This window comes from Mesoplodon mirus (genome assembly GCF_964341445.2).
Source record: "Mesoplodon mirus genome assembly, chromosome: 3".
Classification (NCBI taxonomy): domain Eukaryota; kingdom Metazoa; phylum Chordata; class Mammalia; order Artiodactyla; family Ziphiidae; genus Mesoplodon; species Mesoplodon mirus.
In genome coordinates, this window is record NC_138978.1 from 118,689,813 (window position 1) to 118,711,234 (window position 21,422).

The 21,422-nt window shown below is 42.0% G+C and overlaps 2 protein-coding genes across 33 annotated transcripts in view; one reads left to right on the top strand and one right to left on the bottom strand.

Moving 5' to 3' along the window:
• Positions 1-432: 432 nt before the first annotated feature.
• LOC309801567 (protein C1orf43 homolog) lies at positions 433-8,740 on the bottom strand. Of its 2 annotated transcripts, none has more exons than XM_082616542.1 (7): positions 8,507-8,736; positions 8,014-8,115; positions 4,121-4,238; positions 3,854-3,907; positions 3,028-3,194; positions 2,882-2,940; positions 433-814 (listed from the first exon to the last, which is right to left on the bottom strand). In XM_082616542.1, the coding sequence occupies exons 1-7, from the start codon at positions 8,570-8,572 to the stop codon at positions 619-621; spliced, it is 762 nt and encodes a 253-aa protein (XP_082472668.1). In that variant the 5' UTR covers positions 8,573-8,736; the 3' UTR covers positions 433-618. The 2 variants fall into 2 exon arrangements, with proteins under 2 accessions (XP_082472668.1, XP_082472669.1); XM_082616543.1 differs by having other exon boundaries at positions 686-814; positions 2,834-2,940; positions 8,507-8,740.
• A 42-nt stretch (positions 8,741-8,782) lies between these two features.
• UBAP2L (ubiquitin associated protein 2 like) overlaps positions 8,783-21,422 on the top strand; it is a 43,207-nt gene continuing 30,567 nt past the window's right edge. For 14 of the 31 annotated variants that reach the window (XM_082616508.1, XM_082616509.1, XM_082616513.1 and 11 more), the window contains exons 1-8: positions 9,124-9,210; positions 13,230-13,359; positions 14,580-14,657; positions 15,195-15,305; positions 19,126-19,327; positions 19,699-19,794; positions 20,217-20,262; positions 20,776-20,888. In XM_082616508.1, coding sequence (XP_082472634.1) covers positions 13,270-13,359; positions 14,580-14,657; positions 15,195-15,305; positions 19,126-19,327; positions 19,699-19,794; positions 20,217-20,262; positions 20,776-20,888 — 736 coding nt within the window. In that variant the 5' untranslated portion in view covers positions 9,124-9,210; positions 13,230-13,269. Of the gene's footprint in view, positions 8,849-9,081; positions 9,211-9,474; positions 9,565-11,777; positions 11,928-13,229; positions 13,360-14,579; positions 14,658-15,194; positions 15,306-19,125; positions 19,328-19,698; positions 19,795-20,216; positions 20,263-20,775; positions 20,889-21,422 lie in introns of those variants that run through there. The other 17 variants (XM_082616516.1, XM_082616523.1, XM_082616524.1 and 14 more) reach the window with 5 other exon arrangements.

Below are 21,422 nucleotides of genomic sequence, written 5' to 3' on the forward strand. Positions count from 1 at the left end.
TTTATTCATGACAGTATGGAATGAAAGTAAAGGCAGATCCTTGCATGCCAGGGAAGTTGTGTTAATGTTTCAACACATCCTGGTTTAAGTGGAGCACCAGGGTTAAGTTGTTCCACATACCACTCATGGCCTCACCCAATCTCCCCACCAGTTCCTGTATACCTTTCCCACCAATGAACTCTTAGATGTCTCAAACCCAAATGGTTCCCATTCAACTGTGTTCGAAGGGATAGATACAGAAGACAAGACACCAAGCCCCGTCATCCCAACTCTCACCCTTGGGATTATTTATAGTCTGGAAAAGGACAGATGAACCATGATTAAAACCAAGTGAGGATTTTTAAGGAAGCTTTAACAGAAATATTAAGAAAAACATCTGAATTCAACTCCAGAGAAAAGTGCTACCAAGGGAAAAAAAAGTCTTAACTGATGTTCTGAAACTGGCCGTAAGAGAGGGTGGGAGAATGATCCACTGTGCATGAACTCTAAGAGCTCTGAACACAACCAGAGCTTCAGCTGATCCAGTCCGGGCTGCTGAGCCAGATTGACCTGAGGGCTGCCCGGCAAGCACACTGCAGTCTGTCTGGCTCCATCAACAGTGAGAGTTCTTCAGCTCCATCACAGAGTACTCTCCAGTGTGTTATAGTTGTCCTTAAAGCTCTTCAATTCGAGGAAGTGCTTGGCACGTTTACTCTTCTGACTGGAGGGGAGGTATGTCACCTGGATGGTTGTTGGGGAGACTTCAGGAGACTGGGTTAGGTCTTTGGCTGCTGACTGATGTTGTCGCTGAGAGCTCCCACTTCGGGCTTTGACCCTGAAGAATACAAAGAGGGCAGGTCATGGACAGAATGAGGACTAATGGAAGAAAACAATTCAAGGCTTATCCATCCTATAAATGCAGCTGTAGCCACAGATGGTCTCTGTCCTACCTTATGAACTAGTTACTAAAATCTCATCTGGTAGCCTAGAAATAGCGGAGAAACCAATTTGCCCACTGAGTCCCTGCCTCTGACTCAACCTCTTCTTCATTTCACTGTGCTTAAAGAAAACTTTTAATTCTGCTGATCCACCTAATGTGTGCATGCCATTAATATACTCCCAGTCCCTTGAAACAACTGAATAACAAAAAATAATACTGAAGTTAACTACTGAGCACTTATTACGACATTAAACCTGGTGTTTTACGAACATGTAATTTACTAACATCCCACTATTCCTATAGGGTGGTATCATCCCCTTTTGCAGGTTAGGAAACTGAGGGTCCATCCAGTAAGTTGCCTGAGGTCACAAAGCTAGTCAGTGACAGAGAGCTGGGATTCAAACCTAAGTTTGTCAGATTTCAGAGCCTTTACTCTTCAATATACTCACTGAAACTTTCTAGAAACTAGAGATCAAAGAGACTAAAATTTTTTTTAAATTGTGGTAAAATACACATGAAATTTACCATCCTAACCATTTTTAAATGTTTACAGTTCAGCAGTGCTAAGTACATTCACATTGTTGTACAACCAACCTCCAGAATTCTTTTCATCTTGTAAAACAAACTCTCTGCCTATTAAACAACTCCCTATTCCCCCTTTCCTCCAGCCCTTGGCAACCACCACTCTACTTTCTGTCTCTATGGATATGATTACTCCAGATACCTCACATAAGTGGAATCATACACTATTTGTCTTTCAAAGAAACTGAATTTTGAACAGGCCTCCTGCCTGACTTCTAGACCAAATGCTCCTTTCCATCCTTTCCACATGTTCATTTTCATTAGTTTTCTAAGTAGTTTTTACTAGGACCTTTTGTCTTTAGAACAAGGTAGCTTATTTTTAAGAACAGAGAGAAAACAGGACAGACATACCCCTTACCTTTTGAGAAAGAGCCATAATCAACACAGCAGAAAACAGATGTATTCTTTTCATGGCTGGTAACTAACTTTTTATTCTAGACTGGCTTTCCCTCTTTACTCTTTCAGTTACACGTATGCATAAACAACATAATGAAGGTTTGTTAGTATGTATTTAAAATGTTCCCAGCGAGGGACTTCCCTGGTGGTGCAGTGATTGAGAATCTGCCTGCCAATGCAGAGGACACGAGTTCGATCCCTGGTCTGAGAAGATCCCTCATGTAGTGGAGCAACTAAGCCAGTGCGCCAAAACTACTGAACTTGCACTCCAGAGCCTGCGAGCCATAAACTGAAGCCCACATGCTCTAGGGCCCATGCTCCGCAACAAGAGAAGACACTGCAATGAGAAGCCCGTGCACCGCAACGAAGACCCAACACAGCCAAAAAAGATAATAAATAAAATACATAACATAAAAAAAAGAGGAATTTTATGATGTGGTCATAACATAAATGGAAAAAAAAAAAAAAGTTCCCAGAGAAGAATCATGATGTCTCTTCTATAACACAAGCCCTCGGCAGCTGATTCTTTAGTGATACCTTTTGTTTCAGATAGGGTTACTAAAATACTTTAACTGGTAATAAAAATGGTTGGCATTTAATTCTTTTATTGAACCAAGGCACAAAAGGATGACACTGAGGCCCTGAAGAGAAGGCATCTTTGTGTGCTGAAAAACTTTATTTTATTCCCTTTATTGGTGTAATAGGTTATACCAATTCTGACATTTTACTGAGTTGGACAAAAAACAAAAATAAGAGAAAAAGAGATGCACAATAATAGGAGAAACTTCTCTTATTAGCTTGTAGAGCAGCATCTGCTTTCCAATGTGAGCAAGAAGCAGCTCTAACAGTCTAGGACCTGACAACTCTTATGTTATCATAGATTTTGTTCACAGTGCTTTTGAAGGTCATCTCACTGTGGGAACAGTCCAGCACTACCTGTATTCTCTAACCAGCTCCCTTTGACATGTTCCCCTCCAAACTCACACTGTGGCCAGTTCACTCAGGGCCTCCTGATAGCGCAGGTACTCACTCTGGCCAAAGACCTGAAGAAAGAGAAAGGAAGAATGAGGATCTCTCAGTCTGGGGAATCCCTTTAGTTCCCTGAAGGAAAAAGTGGCCATCTGGCTTACCCCTGTCCCATAGCGGGCTGTCTCATAGCCATCCAGCAGGGTATCAATGAGGGCCTTGCGCACACCCTTGAAAGGAGTACTAGTGTTTCGAAGATCTAGCAGATAGGAGCGGAAATTCTTGCCCATTAAGGAACGGGGATGCCGGCCTTCAGCATGAAATGGGATCTCTATGGAGATAATAGAACAATGATACCCCCTTTCCCATTTGTTTAGTCTTTCTAATTAATTTCCCAAACTTACAAACAGGTCCAATGAGTGAGTTGGGGGAAATTCTAAGAGAATTCAGAAGACCAGAGATACAGAGCTGTGTCTGAGTGGTCATATGGTGGTAGCAATACAACTGTTAAACTATACCAATGACACACAATAGTGTCATTTTCCTATTTACCTTCCTATTTACCCATAGTTTAAGATATAAACTATGTTTTGGTAGAGATAGAGCATTTTTGACAATGGTCATATGAAAAAAAATTCAAGAGCATTTCTGACAATGGTCATATAGAAAAAAATTCAAGAACCATCTAAGTAGGCTTGGTGAAAAAGCAGATGCTGCCTGTCTTTTGTGGGAAAACAAGCAAATTACCACCATCTAGTTCATGAAACTAAAGGTCTAGAAAGAAAAAAACAAATCCAGACTCTTTGGAGAAAAATAACTTACATACATCATTTCCTTAGGTAAAATAGTAACCCAGTACTCTCAAAAGTAGGAAATTCCTACCAGCCGCAGATGTGCAGAAAGGACAAATTCTAACACATAAAGAGGGTGCCTCCCTCTCTTCCCCAGGTGAGCTTTCAGGATCTGGAACGGCTGTTGAGCAGCCCTTACCAGAGGCACGGATGGCATCCAGAGCTTTCATCCTGTATAGATAGTTGTAGCAATCTGTTAAGAAAGAGACTGGTCTCAGGCATAACCCTCAAAAGATTCTCCAAACTCCAGCAAGCTTAAAGTGCCTCCCGCATCTGACATATACCCAGTAACAAGGACCCACAGCAGCTGAGACTGCCAGCGGCTATGTTTATAACTCTGAGAGCAAAGGAATTCTGAGTTTGTGAGACCCCTCACTGAAGTATCCTCCAAGAGCATGCTGCATACTTTGATTTCCCTGGGTTTCCAGCTGTAGCAGTCTTGCGTCATCATCTGCAAGGAGCTGAGGTTCATATTTGATATCCTGAACCCTGGATAGTCGGATATCAATCTCCTCTTTTAAGTCCTGTTCATGTGGAGAAAAGAATACGCAGTCACTTAGCCTGTACTTTGCTTCCCATCAGTCTGGAAATGGGGCAGAGCAGGTGAACAACTAAGACAACAGAAGCAGAGAAAATGCTCATTTGGCTAATGGAATTGCCAGGTAAGACTCAAGAATTTAATAAAGAATGGGGTTGGGTTCACTAAGAACCTCTCCAAACTGCCCATCTCTAAGCTAGATCTTTTAACCTGCCAGAATTCCTTCAAGCTCTACACTATTAACATTATTTCTGATTTTCAACTGAAATTTTAGGGGGCGCTGAATGGCATGCGGGATCTTAGTTCCCCCACCAGAGATCAAACCCGCACCCCCTGCAGTGGAAGCACAGTCTCAACCACTGGACTACCAGGGAAGTTCCCTTGACAGGATTTAGAAGAATCTTGGTTAGGTGTCATAAGGAATTTCCTGAGCTGGGAAAAAATGGACATCAATTGGAGGTCATAATCTACTCTAAAAACCTGTAAGAAGATCTGTATGTGGTTTAGAAGTTTGGGAACTATCCCTACCTGGTGGACCACAGGATTTCTAGAGGCTTTCTTCTAGAGCACATTTAATTTTTTAAGTAGGTAATTCAAAAAGATACGAAAGGGGTCACCCCCACTTACCCAGAAGCAAACACTGTTAACAGTTTCATATTCATCTGTCTTAAGAGGGTTGCCAGAGTCCCAGCAAGTATTTTCTTGTGACATTTAGGAACTTCTATTGTGAAATATGTCATTCGTAGAATACATTTGACATATATATATATATATATACACACCTTAATTACAAAATTCATTAAGATGCACACCTGTATGCACGATCCAATTTATGAACTGGAATATGACCCATGACTTGGAAGCCTTCTGTGTCCACCCGACTGAATGCAACCTCCAACCTTAACTTCTCAAGTTTTATTTTTCTTTGCTGTTTTATCACGTCACCCTGAGGAAGATGTTTAGCTTTGCCTGGTTTTGAACTTTATACAAATGGAAAAAAAAAATATATATATATATATTTTTTTTTTTGGAAAAATACTTTTTGACTTGCTCTGCAACCTATCTTTTAAAGTTTTAAATAAACTTTACTGAGGTTTAATTTACATGCAATAAAATACATCCATTTTAAGTGTGTAGTTTGACGAATTTTGACAAATGAATACATCCATTCAACCACTATCCCAATCAAGATACAGAACACTGGACTTCCCTGGTGGTGCAGTGGTTAAGAATCCACCTGCCAATGCAGGGAACATGGGTTCGAGCCCTGGTTTGGGAAGATCCCACATGCCGCGGAGCAACTAAGCCCGTGCACCACAACTACTGAGCCTGTGCTTTAGAGCCCGCGAACCACAACTACTGAGTCCACATGCCACAGCTACAGAAGCCCACGTGCCTAGAGCCCGTGCTCTGCAACAAGAGAAGCCACTGCAATGAGAAGCCTGCGCACCGCAACGAAGACCCAATGCAGCCAAAAAAAAAAAAAAAGATACAGAACACTTTCATCACCCCAATATGTTCTTCATCCCCCTTTGCAGGCAACCTCCCGCTTCATGCCCCAGGGAACATTGATGTGCTTTCTATCAATATAGTTCCTCCTGTTCTAGAGTTCCATACAAATGGAATGGAATCATACAGTACGTATTCTTTTGTGAATGGCTTTCTGGCATTTTTTCACCTGGCATGTTTTTGAGATTCATTCATGTTTGTGATTTACTTTTTCCATTCAAAAGTATTTTGGAGGGCTTCCCTGGTGGCGCAGTGGTTCAGAGTCCGCCTGCTGATGCAGGGGACATGGGTTCGTGCCCCGGTCCGGGAGGATCCCACATGCTGCGGAGCGGCTGGGCCCGTGAGCCATGGCCGCTGAGCCTGCACGTCCGGAGCCTGTGCTCCGCAACGGGAGAGGCCACAACAGAGAGAGGCCCACCTACCGCAAAAAAAAAAAAAAAAAAGTATTTTGGAGATTCACTTGTGTTCATATACTTATCTTCGGTTTATTTTCATTCCTTATAGTATTCCAGAATACTATTACGTTATTATATATCCATTCTCAAATGGACATTTAGAGTAACAGCTTTAAAAAAAATTATTAGAAACAATGCTGTATTCTTGTACATGTTTTCTGGTACACATGAACAAAAATTAATTTCTCTATGGTAGGAGTGGAATTGCTGGGCTATGGATTAGGTACATTTGCAACCTTACTAGACAATACCCCGATATTTCCCAAAGCACTTTTACTAGTCTGTACTTCCACCAGCAATGGATGAGAATTAGCCAGAACTTTTTAGAGCAAAAGGAATCTTGATCTCATCTAGTCTGAGGTTGGGGGGTCCTAAATAGTCAAAGGTTTGATTGGCTCATGACATACTGGAAACTAACCCTATATCCTTCTTATGGGAGGCAGCTGGCATTTGGAGAACTGGGAGAATGTGGAAGCACTGTTGAGGTTTCAGGCCACAACATCTTCTTTGAGGCTTTCCATGAAATGTATCAGCAAAGAACAATGAGAGGAGGGTTACAGTACTAGTTAATGAAAGGACATTGCTCTAGGAGTTGACAGAATTGTGTCCTAGCTCTACCCCTCCCACTAACCTGCTTCTCACTCAACAATGAATTATTACTATGTGTAGGCCCTGGCTCTACAGCAGTGAACATAACTGGCATGGTGTATACATTCTTACAGCTTAGGGAAGAGAGAGGCATTAAACAAATAAACATAAAAGAATATTTGTAGTAAAATGCTATCTGAAAACAAAGAAGACCTACTTTATAATGGGTCATAAGCATTCCTCTTTGTCGGAAATAGTATTTGAGGTAAGTTCTAAAGATCAAATGAGCTAGCCAAGTGAAAACCAGAGGTAGATCATTCTAGGCCACAGTGACAGCACACATAAAGATAAGAAATTCAACCAGTGTAGCTGGATCCCAGTGATCAGGGGGGAGCCATACAAAAGGAGGCTGGTAAGGACAGCAGGCAACCTTTACCCAGAAGTGTAAGGCAGAAGCAGGATGGGGGTGGCAGTTGGGGGTATTAAGAGTTCTGTGGAGCATTAGGACATGGTAGGTTTGAGATGCCTATCAGACATCTAATTGGAAATGTTAGGTAGGCAATTGGATACACAAGGATGGAACTCAGGAAGGAGGAATGGGATAGAAATAAAATTTCAACAGTAGATATTTAAAGCCAAGGTAAGGAAAGCCAATTACCTAAGGAGAAAGTACAGAGACTGCTTGGTTATTCACTTCCTGTATGTCCTCCAGTAAGCTGCTTCCTTTTCTTAGATTTTAGTTGGTAACATGAATGATAGGACTAGATGATTTATGGGGCCCTTATAAATCTAAAGTTTTGCAATGGCAACCCTTCTCACTGATCTGGGGCTAATTCTAACCACTCTAACCCCATCCTAAATCAAAAAAAGAAAAACCCAAAACAGAAAACACTGGGTAGCTTAAATTGAACTGGGAAACATCATACCATAAAGAGTTGGGAATTTTCATCCAAGTCCTCCTTCATTCTGCAGATGCAGAAACTGAAGTCCCTGGATAAGCTACTTGCTGTGCCACGGCAGTGAGCAGGTAAGCCAAGACCCAAGATGACCTTTATTGCTCAATATACTAATATACAATACACTAATATACACATGGGTAACTGGACAAGGAAATACGGGAATTAAGTCATTTCTAAAGGCAAAGGAAATCTCATTCTGGGCCCTAATGGATCTGGAGAACCAGGCCTATCTCATGCCTTAAGGACCTACCTTGGGGGCATTGTGTCCCACAGGGACATGAGGTCCCCTTCGAGATTTCATTGCAAAGCGCATGATTTGCCTCTTCACAAAAATAAACAGCAGTACAAACACCTGTCCAAAAGATATGAGAAGTAAATAACCTTGAATTAAAAAGTTAGACCAAAAAAAGACATGCCTTCATTTCAAATCCCTCAATTCGGCCTCTCACGAATGCTTCGGGGTGTAAGTTGGGACAAAGCAAGGCCGTCAGCGATGGCGTGGACATAGATAAGCCTGTAGCGTAGAGGCTTGGGGGTCTTTATCCTAGGGTTTAGGGGGAGGGTTCTCGGCTAGGGGCGGGGCGGTCGGTGACTTATGCTCCCAGGTACTCCTGGGATAGGAGTCAAAGCCCAGAAAAAGCGCAGGTGAGTGGGTGGAGAATGAGGGCCGGGAACTGCTCAAGAGGAGGGTCTCTACTGGGTCAGAGGCGACAACAGGAAATGGGGTGGGGGAATCTCCTCACCAGGCTCCCGTAGGCCATCACCAGCACGACATTCACGCCGGACAGCCAGTTACTGCCGGACGCCATGGCCTCCCCACCCCGCGCAGAACCGCTCCGGTTTACCCCGCTGCCCTGCCTCGTCAGCCCGGGCTGCGCCGAGGCAACGGCGCCTGGGTTCCCTGAAGCGCCCCGGCCATTTCCTTACGGGGAAAGACCAAGGCTGACCGGGCCTGAAAACATGGCGGACGGAGGGGGGGGGAGGCTGGGAAAGAAGAACGACGCCTTCCCGCTTCCCCCCAGCACGTGACTCAGGCACGCAATAACAACCGGGACCGACGAGTGCGAAGACGCGGAACTACGCCAGTAAGAGGAAACGGAGGCTATCCGCGCGTCACGTGGTGGAGGCGGGGCCGCCGCGGAGGAGGCGGGGCGGACGCGCGGAGCCGGAATGAGGTGTCTCGTGGCGGGGCGGCACGCGCACGCTTGCGTGCGCGTCCTTTTTTGCGTCACGTGCTGGGGGACGCAGGAAGGCAAGTGGGAGGGGGAAGGCGCGAGAGCGAGCGCAAGAGGGAAAAGGAGGGAGGGGGGTGGGGAGGAGGGAACCTTATATCACGTGACAGGGGCGGCGCGGCCCGGGGTGTCAGTGTGGAGGAGACTGAGGTAAAGTTGGGAGCGCAGCGGCGTTGGCGGCGGCGGCGGTGGCGGCGGCAGCGCGGCGGGGCCGGGTATTGTCCGCGGCCCCTTTAAATCCACGATCCCCCTTTTACCCTCCCTCCTTTCTCCCCTACCCCCGCCGTATCCCCCTCCGTCGGTAGGCCTCCCCGCACCGTGTGTTCCCCACTGTACACCCCCCTCCTAGTCCTGCGAGCCCTGCCCCCCCCCCCCCGAGTCGGCCGCTGGAGGTTTTGTTTACGGTTGGGTTCGCGGCCTAGTGGGCCGCGCCAGCGCCGGGGCCTCGATTTGGGAGCGTGGCCGGGGCGGGGCTTGGGGCAGCCGGAGGGGGGGGCCATGCGGCTAGAGCCTGAGAGGGGGGAGAGCGAGAAAGAGCGCGAGCGACCGAGGCCTGGGCCCCGCCTGAGGTAGGGCCCTCTCTCTACCCTGGCCGGTGCCTGTCGAGAAGATGAGAGGGCCTCCTCCTTCTCCACCCCTCTGCGGGCCTCCTCTGATCCGGATCCGGCCTGGTTTGGGGGTGGCGGGGTGGGGGGGGGAGGGAGGGAGATGGGGTGGAGCTGCCCCAAACTCCCCCATGTGGCCCTCAGTTTGGAGTGCGGAGGATTAATTTGTTCCGGGTGGGAGGTAAGGAGGCGATTGGCCCCGGGAGCTCCCGATGTGGCGCTGAGCGGGGTGAGCCTCCCATCCTCCACGCGTGGGCTTGCGTCCCCTCTCCGTTTCCAGCCTCTTTGTCAGCTCCTCTTATTACCTTTCCTTCTTGCTCACCGCTCCAGCTCTTGGAATATATTTTTTTGCTGCTGTCTTTAGCTTCCTGTCTTCCATACTGTAGTTTTGGGTACCCCAAACAATTAATGATGTTATTTGGGAAGCTGGGCCTGAAGGCCCCCATAGGGTATATTGCGCCTAAGGGACGTCATTAGAGCAGTGGGGTATGTGTTCAGTCTTCTTATAATGGGACAGGAATTCCAAATTTCTTCGACCCTTCACCTTGTGGACAGTCCTTAAATTGCTTTGCAAACTGATGTCACAAACAGGAGGCCGCTCCTTTTCCACCGTTCTTGAAATGTAGCCATCTCTGGTGTAGGATGTTGTGGAAAGAAAAACACCACAGTAACAGGCCTTTTTTTTTGTTGTTATTGTTAGCCCTTTTGCCTTTGATTGTCCCTGATTATTAGATGGAGAAATCCTTTTTGTCTTCTCCCCAACCACTTCCACCACCCATATTCTGCTTGGATGTCTGATGTGACTTGCTGGGATGTGATGAGGGTCAGTGACAACCTGAAATACAGGAGAAGTAAAACGTTTTGGCTGTGTATGGGTTGTTAAAACTGCTTTGAGATCCTACAACCATTGACCTTAAAGATTAGATTATCCCAGTGATTGATTACGTTGTGAATGGGAAGTCGGGAAGTGTTGCTGGCATGTAAACTAATGATGAAAGGCCTTAAAATGTACTGTTTGGATTTTGATTTTTAAAGCCCCTTGTTGCCAAATGTGTCCTAGTACTCTTTTTTAAATTAGATTCAAGTTGATGGGGAAGGGGATGCAGGGATCATTTCCACAGAGCATCTAGGGGAATTAGTTGCTCTGTTAGAAGTAGCAAGCCTTACCCACCCCCCTTCCAGCTTCATAGTTTCTGAATTGTTTCTCAAATTAGATTGTAAGCTCCCTGAGGGCAGCAACCAAGTCATATTGCTTTTGTATTTTCTAAAGTATTGGACACATAGTAGATACTCAATAAATACTTGTTATTTATTTTTTTCTGTAAAATTTCTCTGGCTATTTTTTTAAGTAGCTGGTTTTCAGAAAACAGTCAAGGGCACTCCTGTGTTGAAACCTGTATTTGTTCCTGCACTATTCCCTTGGTCTCCCAATACTTGTCACCTACTTCCCTTAAATATTTTTATGTTTTAAGAAAGAGTACTTAACAAGATTCCTCATCTCCACTGTGATAACTCTGGGTATGTGTCTCTGCTTGCTACTAAAAGGCTACTAATTCTGTGCCCTCCAGTGATCCATCCCAGATCACTTACTTTTGATCTTTTGGTCAGTGTTGTTACTACCTAGGTGGTAAAATTTTCTTAGTCACACATTTCAAAGCATTTGTAAGAGAAATGGAAGTTAATAGCAAGAGTGATTAGGAGGATTTTTTTTTCCCCTTTCCTGAGTAATTGTGTGGCTTTCAAAATGACTTTTTAATGTATTTACATTGATTGCTACTGTACATGCAGTTGTCCATACAGGTAGTCATGAAATTCTTATCCACAGTGTAACTCATGCTCACAAATTGAAATCACATGATGAGTAGAAAGCAATCAATATTTGTAAGTTACAGGAGAGGCTACTCCCATGTTAGAATGTTCATCTTAGAGTCAATTATAATAAAGCCTGATATTTTTTCTTTCTTTTTTTTTTCCTCTTTGATTTGAATCCAGGCGTACTTGGTTGAATAACACTTGTTTATTGTAAATTAAGTGTTGGAACTTGACAATAATGGCAGCCTGGGAAAATGGACTACAGTGTATCAAATAATCCTGTACTACCTATACATATTTACAGGGCTTTTTGTGCACATTTGTGTAGGGAGAAGAGGTAATGGTTAAAAATTAGCCATGAACTTTCCTTAAAAATATTTCTTGGTGACAGGAAATGTAAAACTCAATTCTTAATGACTGCATCAAACGACAAAAGACCTATGTAACATATTGACCCAACTGGGTGAAGAATTTATCCACAGGGAAGTTGGCTTTCTTTGTGACCCAAGAAACAGGTGAAATTCACTCTCCTAATATTAATCCTTGCATATTTCTTTTGAAGCCCAGCCTACCTGTCCCTCAAATCCATCAGTGTCTTCTGGGCAGCTTAAAATTACCCTATATGAAGTTTCATTAATGAAAAAAAATTCAATATAGAGCAGAAAAGTATAAACTTGTCCTCTTTGGCAGGGAGTAAAACAATGCAATGTAACCTTATTTTGAGCACTCCATCATATGATGAATGTTTTCTTTGTTTACTAAATGCAACAGTTGAGATTGCATTATAAAACAAAGTATGAATGAAGGCAACTTAAATTCAATAGAATCTTTGCTTGTTAGAAGTGTTACTAACAAAACTGATCTGGTTTTGGGAAGGCCCTGAGTGTTCCATGTCTCTGTAAAGACTCAACAAAGTCATCTTGCTGGCAGTAATGTCTCAAGTCTAAAATGACTTCCCAGAAGCACTTTCTTCCAAATAAAACTCTGGGCTAGATGCTTTTGGTTTGGGACAAATTTGGGATTCTCTATATATTAAGGTGAGTGGTGGAGGGGAATTGCAATTCTGGTTTCTTGGAACTGCAGACTTAGGAAACCAACAGAAGCAGCCACAGAAGCAACCACAAAAGCAGCGTGTTAGAATTATTATCCAAGGAACTGAGATTCTGGGCAAAGTCACTGGGGCTGATATGTGCCTTGCTGAAAGGTGTGGGAGCCCCCACATACTGAGAGATAGAAACTTGAGGGAGGGAGAAAGAGGCTAGGCTTGAGCTTGTCCTTTCCCGAATGATGGAGGACACATGTAACTTACGTTTAAAAGGTTGTAAGGCAGGTAAAGCTCTTTTCAAAGGTAGGTTGAGTACAGTGTTTTAAATTGTTTTTATTTGGAGTATAGACTAATCCCCTTCCTGGAAGGCTTTTGTTTCCAGGCTTTGCTGATTATCTTTCCTTCTGTCAAAGGGACATTGGGTATTTTCACCTATTGGAAGACTTGATTATTAACATTGTTTCGCTTACTATCAAGATAGCAAAACTTCACAAAGGCTGCCTATAGGGGACTGTAACCAAATCGTGCTCATAACTTTAAAACAAACCATCACTTAACACATGTTTTATATATTTCTTGTTTTACAAAAATGGATTAATAGTCATAGTTCTCTAAGGAATTTATCATACTGGAAATCTGTCTCAAGAACAGGTGAATGTTGGTTTGTCTCTTTAAAGAAGTGAAAGTGGTGAAGGTGCTGATGAAAGAGAGGTTGAAAACATTTTGCCCACATTTAACATCTAAACTTTTTTTTTTTTCTTGAATCTTTCAGTATTCTACCTTGTAAATACTGTTATTTGTATATACTGTAAATGATGACGTCGGTGGGCACTAACCGAGCCCGGGGAAACTGGGAACCACCTCAAAACCAAAATCAGACACAGCACAAGCAGCGGCCCCAGGTAAAGAACCCAAGGGATATGGATCCATGGGGTAGCCTTGCTGGTTGATACTGGTTTCCATCTAGTGCAACATCATTCTGTGCTTTGGATTATTAGTTTGGGTTCTTTATTCTTATTTTCTAATCCATGCCTCTTTTCACTTGGGGCCTGATAACTGTTAATGACATGCTGTGATGCAGTGTGCTTAATTTACTGCATTATGAGGCTTGGAAAGAATGGGTCCTGTGCTTTGTATCTCTAAGATAGCATTTTCCTTCATTCATCTGGGTTGTTTTAGCAATACGTTTCTTATTTCTTAGACCTTGCACTTTGACATCCCTCTAGCCAATCTTTGTCTTGCCACCTTCTTCCTTTCCTTTGCTCTTCTTTTCCCTAATTTGTCTTTTGTTTTCCTCTCTGGTCTCATTGAGGCCTAATCTGATTTTTCCTTTCCCATGAGGAGTTAGCATCTTTACTATGTTCCTTCAAGATTAACAGATGAGACACCCTAGAGTATTGCTCAGTTTTAAAGAGTAAATTAACCTCCTTGGCACTTGGGTGCTGAGGTTTATGAGTTCTCTCTCTTTTTTTTTTTTTAAGTTGGATTTAGATATGATCTTTTTTTTTTCAATAACCAGTCTGGTATTTGTTGGCACCTAATATGAATGAATTAATTTGTATTTGGTTATGGTCAGTTAAATTGAATATGTAAGACTAGAACTTCCCTCTTATTCATTTTTCTTTCACTTCTTTTTCCAGGTGAATTTCTAGCAGAATTTTAGTACTTAATCTCAGTTGGGGCTAAAATTTCTGACATCTTATAAACATACACTGGATACTTGCAAGATATGCTGAGTGTATCCTCAGACTAAACTTTAATGATACTCTCATCCCTAAGGAATAAAAGGGTGGCATTGGTCATTGCAGAATCAGGAACAGGGTTTACACATGACTTTGCAAATAAATGAAATTGAGTTAAGGCACAGGTGTTTTAAAGTGGTGCTGTGACCCCAAAGTGAAAGTCCCTTTAACTGTGAACATAGGTGAAAAAGCTCCCTGCTTTTTTAGAGACTGTAGCTTGAAATAGTCACAGCTTCACTCTTTGTTGTCATGGTGGTAGCATTTTATTAGTTGGTCATTTGTAACAAGGAGAAGGAAATTGGGGTGGGAGATGATGAATATTGACTATATAGGTCCCTCTTATTTCTCTAAACTGTTGTCTCTTGATCATGCTTTCTTAGGCCACTGCGGAACAAATTCGACTTGCACAGATGATTTCGGACCATAATGATGCTGACTTTGAGGAAAAGGTGAAACAAGTGAGTGTATCGCTAATTTGCCATAAGCTGTGGGAAAAGACATCAAGATCAAAGCACAGTAAAATAGAATTGATGTCTATCAGGATATTTTCCACTATAGTATTAAAAGAATTATGAGTGCTTTTATTGTCTGATTGTACCCCTTTGGACAGATACCTTGTTCAAAGAGGTTTTACCTTAATTTTAATCTCTTGTTTATTGAATGACTTTGTTGGTACCATTGTACAACAGCTTTGAATAGTTGTGGCATCTAGGAAATGTGGAAAGTCATGGTATACTGGATCCTGTATGCTTCTGCATTTGATTCTCTATTAGATGCTGTATTATTCAACTGCTTTATAAATACTTTTGCCCCATCCCTAGTCACAGGTTGTTAATATTTTGCTTTTGGAACTAGAGTACCAAAATTCTGCATTTTTTACTTTTTTAAGCCTGGTTCTTTCAAACTCACCTGTGTCTTCTCCCTTTTTTTCACCTAGTTTTCTTTTGTGGGGAGTGCAGGCTTGTTCATGATGGTTGCTGATCTTTCTCTTTCAGTTGATTGATATCACAGGCAAGAACCAGGATGAATGTGTCATTGCTTTGCATGACTGCAACGGAGATGTCAACAGAGCGATCAATGTACTGCTGGAAGGAAACCCAGATACGGTAGAGTGCTAATAAAGTGTTCTAGAAAGTGGGTCCCTCGTTGAGAGGCTAGTAAATTCCAGAAATAGCAAGTGGGGTAACTCACCTTAAAGCAGAGTATCTTATTCTTCAAATAAAGCAAGGAACTGTCTTGGAGATTATTTACTGCAGGTTGCAAATACTTAAAATTTATGTACAATAAATAGGAGAAAACAGATAAAATCAATTTCTTCTAGTTGGCCTGGAAATAAATTTTTCATTCTAGGCTAGTGACTGTTTTCAAGATTTGGTTAGTCTGAGTTAGAGGTGCTATTTAATAGCCTTAGTTACTAATCATGGAAGATTTCTGCTCACATGTTTTATTGCTATTGAACAAAGCCACAGACTACTGGATTTTGATTTCAGAACACTCCCACCAGTATCAGCTTTACATTTCACAATACCTTTTCATCATGTGCACTTACTTCTGTTGAATTAGCAGAGAAACAAACTTTAGAGCCTGTTGACCATCCCTGGAGATGATAGGGGATATTGGAGGAACTCTTGCCCTAGAATTTAGAGTTGCTTTCACCTCCTCCTTTCCTTTCCATTTAATGAGAATCCTGTGTTTTGTTATTGTCTTATTACTGTTTCAAATTGTTAAGCCCCTTAAGAACAGGGATTCTGCCTTACTAATTAATCTTTGGGATGTTCCTGCAGTGTTTAGTAGAGACCTTTATTATTATTTTTTTAATGATGAGTGTATCATTTGAAGTCATTTTTATTTACTTGGTCTTACTCAGGGGATCATTGGTTGAGATTGATAACCAGATTTCATCCTTAGATTAACTTACTGATGTTACAGTGTCACTTTAGCTGAATGTTCGAGGTTTGTCAGTTTCCTCGAAGCAGTGGGAAATAATAGTGAAAAACTATTTTTTAATCATTGAATTTAAATTTGTACCTTTTTCTCTTCAAAAGTGTGGTCCTAGATTAGATTTTATATTATGGGCCTTGTTTGAAAATTACTGCCTGGATAATCAGAAAGCAGTTCTGGTTCATCTTGAGTTTACTCCAGAGTAATTGCCTCTGTATTTTCGAGAGAGTGGGGTAGAGGTGGAGGTGGATCTATTTACACTTCTAAAAAGTGTGAATTTTGGGGGGACTTCCCTGGCGGTCCAGTGGTTAAGACTCCGAGCTCCCAGTGCAGCGGGCACGGGTTCAATCCCTGGTTGAGTAACTAAGGTCCTGCATGCTGCATGGCACAGCCCCCCCCGAAAAAAAGTGAATTTTTTTTTTGTGTGTGTGCACAAGTCATATTTTGTTTCACCTTCTAGCATCTCCTGCCTAGTGCTACAAGTCTGACCTTTCACAGTATCAAAAAAGAAAAAAAGGTAGAGAATGTAGGTTTATGCCACAAATAAACAAGCTACTAGTGAAACCAATGGGAATCAATGTTGGATGTATTTGGTTGGATGAGATTGTATTAGAAAACTGGCAGTGCCTTGGGAAGATCATAGTAATTCTTTTTTTTTTTTTTTTTTTTTTTTTTTTTTGGCGGTACTTGGGCCTCTCACTGCTGTGGCCTCTCCCGTTGTGGAGCACAGGCTCTGAACGCGCAGGCTCAGCGGCCATGGCTCACGGGCGCAGCCGCTCCGGGGCATGTGGGATCTTCCCGGACCGGGGCACGAACCCGTGTCCCCTGAATCGGCAGGCAGACTCTCAACCACTGCGCCACCAGGGAAGCCCCATAGTAATTCTTTTTACTTACAGAACCCATCTGGTGCCAGCAGCTGATGTATAACCATAGAGAAGAAAAAGGTGACAGGTTTCTGAAACCTATCAGGTTTTGAGACAGAGTAGCAAAAACTCGAAAAACTGTGTCAGTCTGGTTTCCAGCGTTGCTGATGTAGATTTAGCTACAAGGTTACTATAATTTATGATTGAAGCTACTGTGAGCAAAAATTGACCTACCAGCTATAATGTGGAATCCGGGTGGGTTGAAAGAGTAGGCAACAAGGAGCTGCCGAGTGCTAGGCAGATACTTAATTTTTAGTAAACTATTTCTTGTGGACTTCTTAGAATATGTAGGTATGCTTTTAGTATAGTTTTAAATTTACTGTTTTTGAGCTTAAAAATGTTTAAATTGTGGTAAAATATACTTAACAAAATTGACCAGTTTATCCATTTCAAGTATACAATTCATTGGCATTAAGGACATTCACAGTGTTGGACAACCATTACCACTATTTCCAGAACTTATTCATTTCCTAATTAGAAATGTATCCAACTGTTTAGTGTATCCATTAAACAGTTAACTCTCTGTTTCCCGACTCCCAGGTTGGGGTAACACCTATTTTCACTACCTCGTGTAAGGTTTTGCCTGTTCTTGGTACCTCATATGAGTGGAATCAAATAATATTTGTCTTTTTGTGTCTTCGTTTAGCAAAATGTTTTCAAGGTTTATATTGTGGCTTGTGTCAGAATTTCACTCCTTTTTAAGGCTGAATAATATTCCATTGTATGTTTGTAGCACATCTCGTTTATCCACTCATCCACTGGTGGACACTTGGGATTATTTGGAAATAAGTTGTTGTAGACATCATAGTACTTTATTTCCTAAATTCTTTGGCATGTTTCCCTTAAAGGATACTCTTTTATATGACCACAATATTATTATCAACCCTGATAAAATTAATAATAGTTTCATATTACTATTCCATATTTTCAAAGTTATTGGATATTAGATACCTGTTGCTGAGCAACAGGGCCATTGTAGTTTGGGTTAGATGGTATCTAGGACAGTAAAGATCTGATAGTCTTGGTGATTGAACTGGAACTTTTATTTGTACATATTTTCTGCAAAAATTTGTAAATCAATGTATTTGTGTGTTTAAAACTTTAAATTTATAGGGAACTCGCTGGTAGTTAGGACCCCACGCTTTCACTACTGAGAACCTGGGTTCGATCCCTGCTAAGGGGACTAAGATCCTGCAAGCCGCACGGCGAGGCCAAAAAAAACCCTTCAAATTTATAAAACTCATTTTCCTAAGGAATGAGTTTTTGCAAGACTGTTTAGCTCATTTTCCTTACTGCAAATATTCCCTCCTGCAATCTGGAATGAACTGCTTTGAGGAAGGTTGAATTGTATTGTAGCAATTCAGGATGTATAGGGGAGAACACAGTGAATAAAACCAGGAATGGAAGGCTTCCTATAGTCAGCATGTCTCAAGGCCAGGGTTGTGCTTTCCTGACTGCTATTTGGTCTTCTTTTAAATAAAGGAAATTGGTGTGTGTGAAGGGGTGTGGGTTGGGGAGTAGGTACAGTTGTTTTCCTCCTAAATTCTAGGTTGCTGAATTAGAGAATATACTCAAGAGTCTAATGCTATTCATTCATTCTGAATTCAGAGTTAACTTTTACAAACTTTCAGTTTTCTTTTCTGCTTTATTTGACATGGATAAGGCTATAAAAAACTGGGAGTCACTGAATCCAAAGGGAATTAGTTTTTTCAGCTCAGGAAACACACTTGAAAGAAAGGACCAGTAAGTAACTAGGTCCTTTGACTGCCACGCCGAATGACTGAACTGGATAGAGATCTTGGGAACCCCTTTGGAAGTGATCCCTGCAATCCATTTGCTTATAAGCACCTCTTCTACAAAAAGGGCTTCAATTTTGCAGTGATAGGTGTAGAATTTGTTTTGAGGTTCTGTCTATACTCTCCACTTAAACAGAAATAAACTAATAGAAGTTATCTTAGATGTGGATGCTGAGAGGAGAGTGTTATAGTTGTCCCAGCTTTTATCTCTGGTTTCCTGGTAGCAACCTGTATTGATAAGACATGAATGCTCTGCTCTTCTTTAGCATTCCTGGGAGATGGTTGGGAAGAAGAAAGGAGTCTCAGGACAGAAGGACGGTGGCCAAACGGAATCCAACGAGGAAGGCAAAGAAAATCGAGACCGGGACAGAGACTATAGTCGGCGACGTGGTGGGCCACCAAGACGGGGGAGAGGTGCCAGCCGCGGACGAGAGTGTATGCATGGGGCTTTAACAAAACCAGTTGTGGGTTAGTAATGTCTAGACTTGAGGGATGTCAGGGCCCTGCGAGGCTGGATCTAGTAACCATTATATCATCCTTTTGATTTTTCTTAAAATCATCTGTTCTGAGACCTTGGCATTTCTTGCATGTAGCCTTTTCTAGCAACAGCCCCCAGTTTAGCATGAAGTTACCTTGTAGCCGTTTGTAAAATTGTTTGACTAGTAACCATTCCCTTAGTAACCATCACGTTCCATCCTTCCAGCTCATTTTCTCTTCTTTGTTTTTGTCTCCCCACCACCATGTATACATACCATTTATGTACATACTTTCTATTCACTTTGCTCTGGCCATCTGTGGTGTTTTGTTTTGTTTTGTTTTGTTTTGTTTTTAAATTTCAGTTCGAGGTCAGGAAAATGGATTAGATGGCACCAAGAGTGGAGGGCCTTCTGGAAGAGGCACAGAAAGAGGCAGAAGAGGTCGTGGCCGAGGCAGAGGTGATCAGTTTGTTGGCGGGATGGATATTGGGGGCAAGCTACTCTTATTAGTTTAGTAGGGGTCTGCTTTATTTAAAACCAGACAAATTCACATGGACTCTGGATACCTTAATTGTTGAGGTGTCATGCAAATTCTAGAGATTACTGAGTGGGCAGTGGGAAGGAAGGTAGATGTCATTTCCTCTGCTCTTTATTGTTGCTATTATTGTATTTGCTTGAGGATCCAGCAGTTTGATCAGCAAAGGAACAACCTTGTCAATAATAATTGTCCTGCTGTGTTATATTAACTGATGTGCTACAGAGTGAGAGAAGGAATATCTGATGATGTCAACCATTTACTTTCCAAAGCTGCCTCAGTTGGCAAGGTGATTTTATATCAACTTCTAAAATATTTCTCTCTACCTCTTTTTCTCATTCTTTAGGTGGCTCTGGTAGGCGGGGAGGAAGGTTTTCTGCTCAAGGAATGGGGTAAGTTTCATTGATCCAGTGTTAAAGTCTTTAATTTTTATTTTTCCTTAAGCCTTACCGTAATGTCTTAGCATGGTTAATATCCTGGTATCCTGAGGATAACAGGCAGCTATAACCAAAATGTGATCAGAAAGATTGCTGGACTATTTCATCAGGTGTGTGTAGGCATAGGGCTTATTTTTGGGAGATAAGCATTTACTACCTGGATTATTTTATCTCATAGCTTCACTTGAATACAGATACCTGCTATTTTCTCAAAATCTTCATGTGGATTTTATTGGTGTCCTAACCCAAAAGGGATAGTGGATATAAATTAAGAGTATACCATGAAATTTTAGGTAAGCTGGTACGTGAGGAAAAGTAGACAGCTTATAGGCTTATAGAATGGGGCCATGGTTGATCTGTACTAGGAAAGAGACAGTCAAGATTCTGATTGCCCTCCTTTTGAGTTAATTTTCTGGTGCTGCTTAGAGCTCAGAGACTCTTAAGCTTCTTTTTTTTTTTTCCTCCCAGAACCTTTAACCCAGCTGATTATGCAGAGCCGGCCAATACTGATGATAACTATGGCAATAATAGCGGCAATACATGGAACAACACTGGCCACTTTGAACCAGATGATGGGACGAGTGAGTGACTTTTATTAGTTTCTTGTCTCTGGGAATCTAAGGAAATAATTTTTTTGAGGTTATATTAACAAAAAAGTGGAGTAGTTTTTGGCTGCTGAGTCAGAGAGAGAAAGGGGTGACAACTGAATTACAGTGTACTCTCTTCATTTACTATGTGCCCATGGGCACATTATACATGCTGTTTCACCTGATCTTCATTACTATTTTATGAAATAGACATTATTTATTGTCACTTTCCAGATGATAAGACTTAGACTGCAAGAGTGGTTATGAAATTTGCTAGTATTTGAACTCAGAATTTTTTGACTCTCAAAGCTCATGCTCTTTGCATTATACCATTAGCTCCAATTGTATTTCCTAGTGTTTCTGTTTGGCTACTTAGCTTTGCCTTTTGAAAAGATACCCAGAATTAATTAATCAAGTCACTACTTGTAAAGATGAATAGGGCCCAGAATCAAAGCCCACTGTCAAATTATTTGTTTCTGCATACAGAGATAGGAGTATCCTTTTCCCTTAATTTTTGGGAAATCTCAG

What these genes read in the sequence shown, in the direction of transcription:
- LOC309801567 (XM_082616542.1), bottom strand. Translation starts at nt 8,572, where the DNA reads ATGGCGTCCGGCAGTAACTGGCTGTCCGGCGTGAATGTCGTGCTGGTG. An exon ending in TGATGGCCTACGGGAGCCTG is followed by an intron (nt 8,116 to 8,506) that starts GTGAGGAGATTC and finishes TCTTTTGGACAG; the next exon opens with GTGTTTGTACTGCTGTTTAT. An exon ending in GGAAACCCAGGGAAATCAAA is followed by an intron (nt 3,908 to 4,120) that starts GTATGCAGCATG and finishes CTTTCTTAACAG; the next exon opens with ATTGCTACAACTATCTATAC.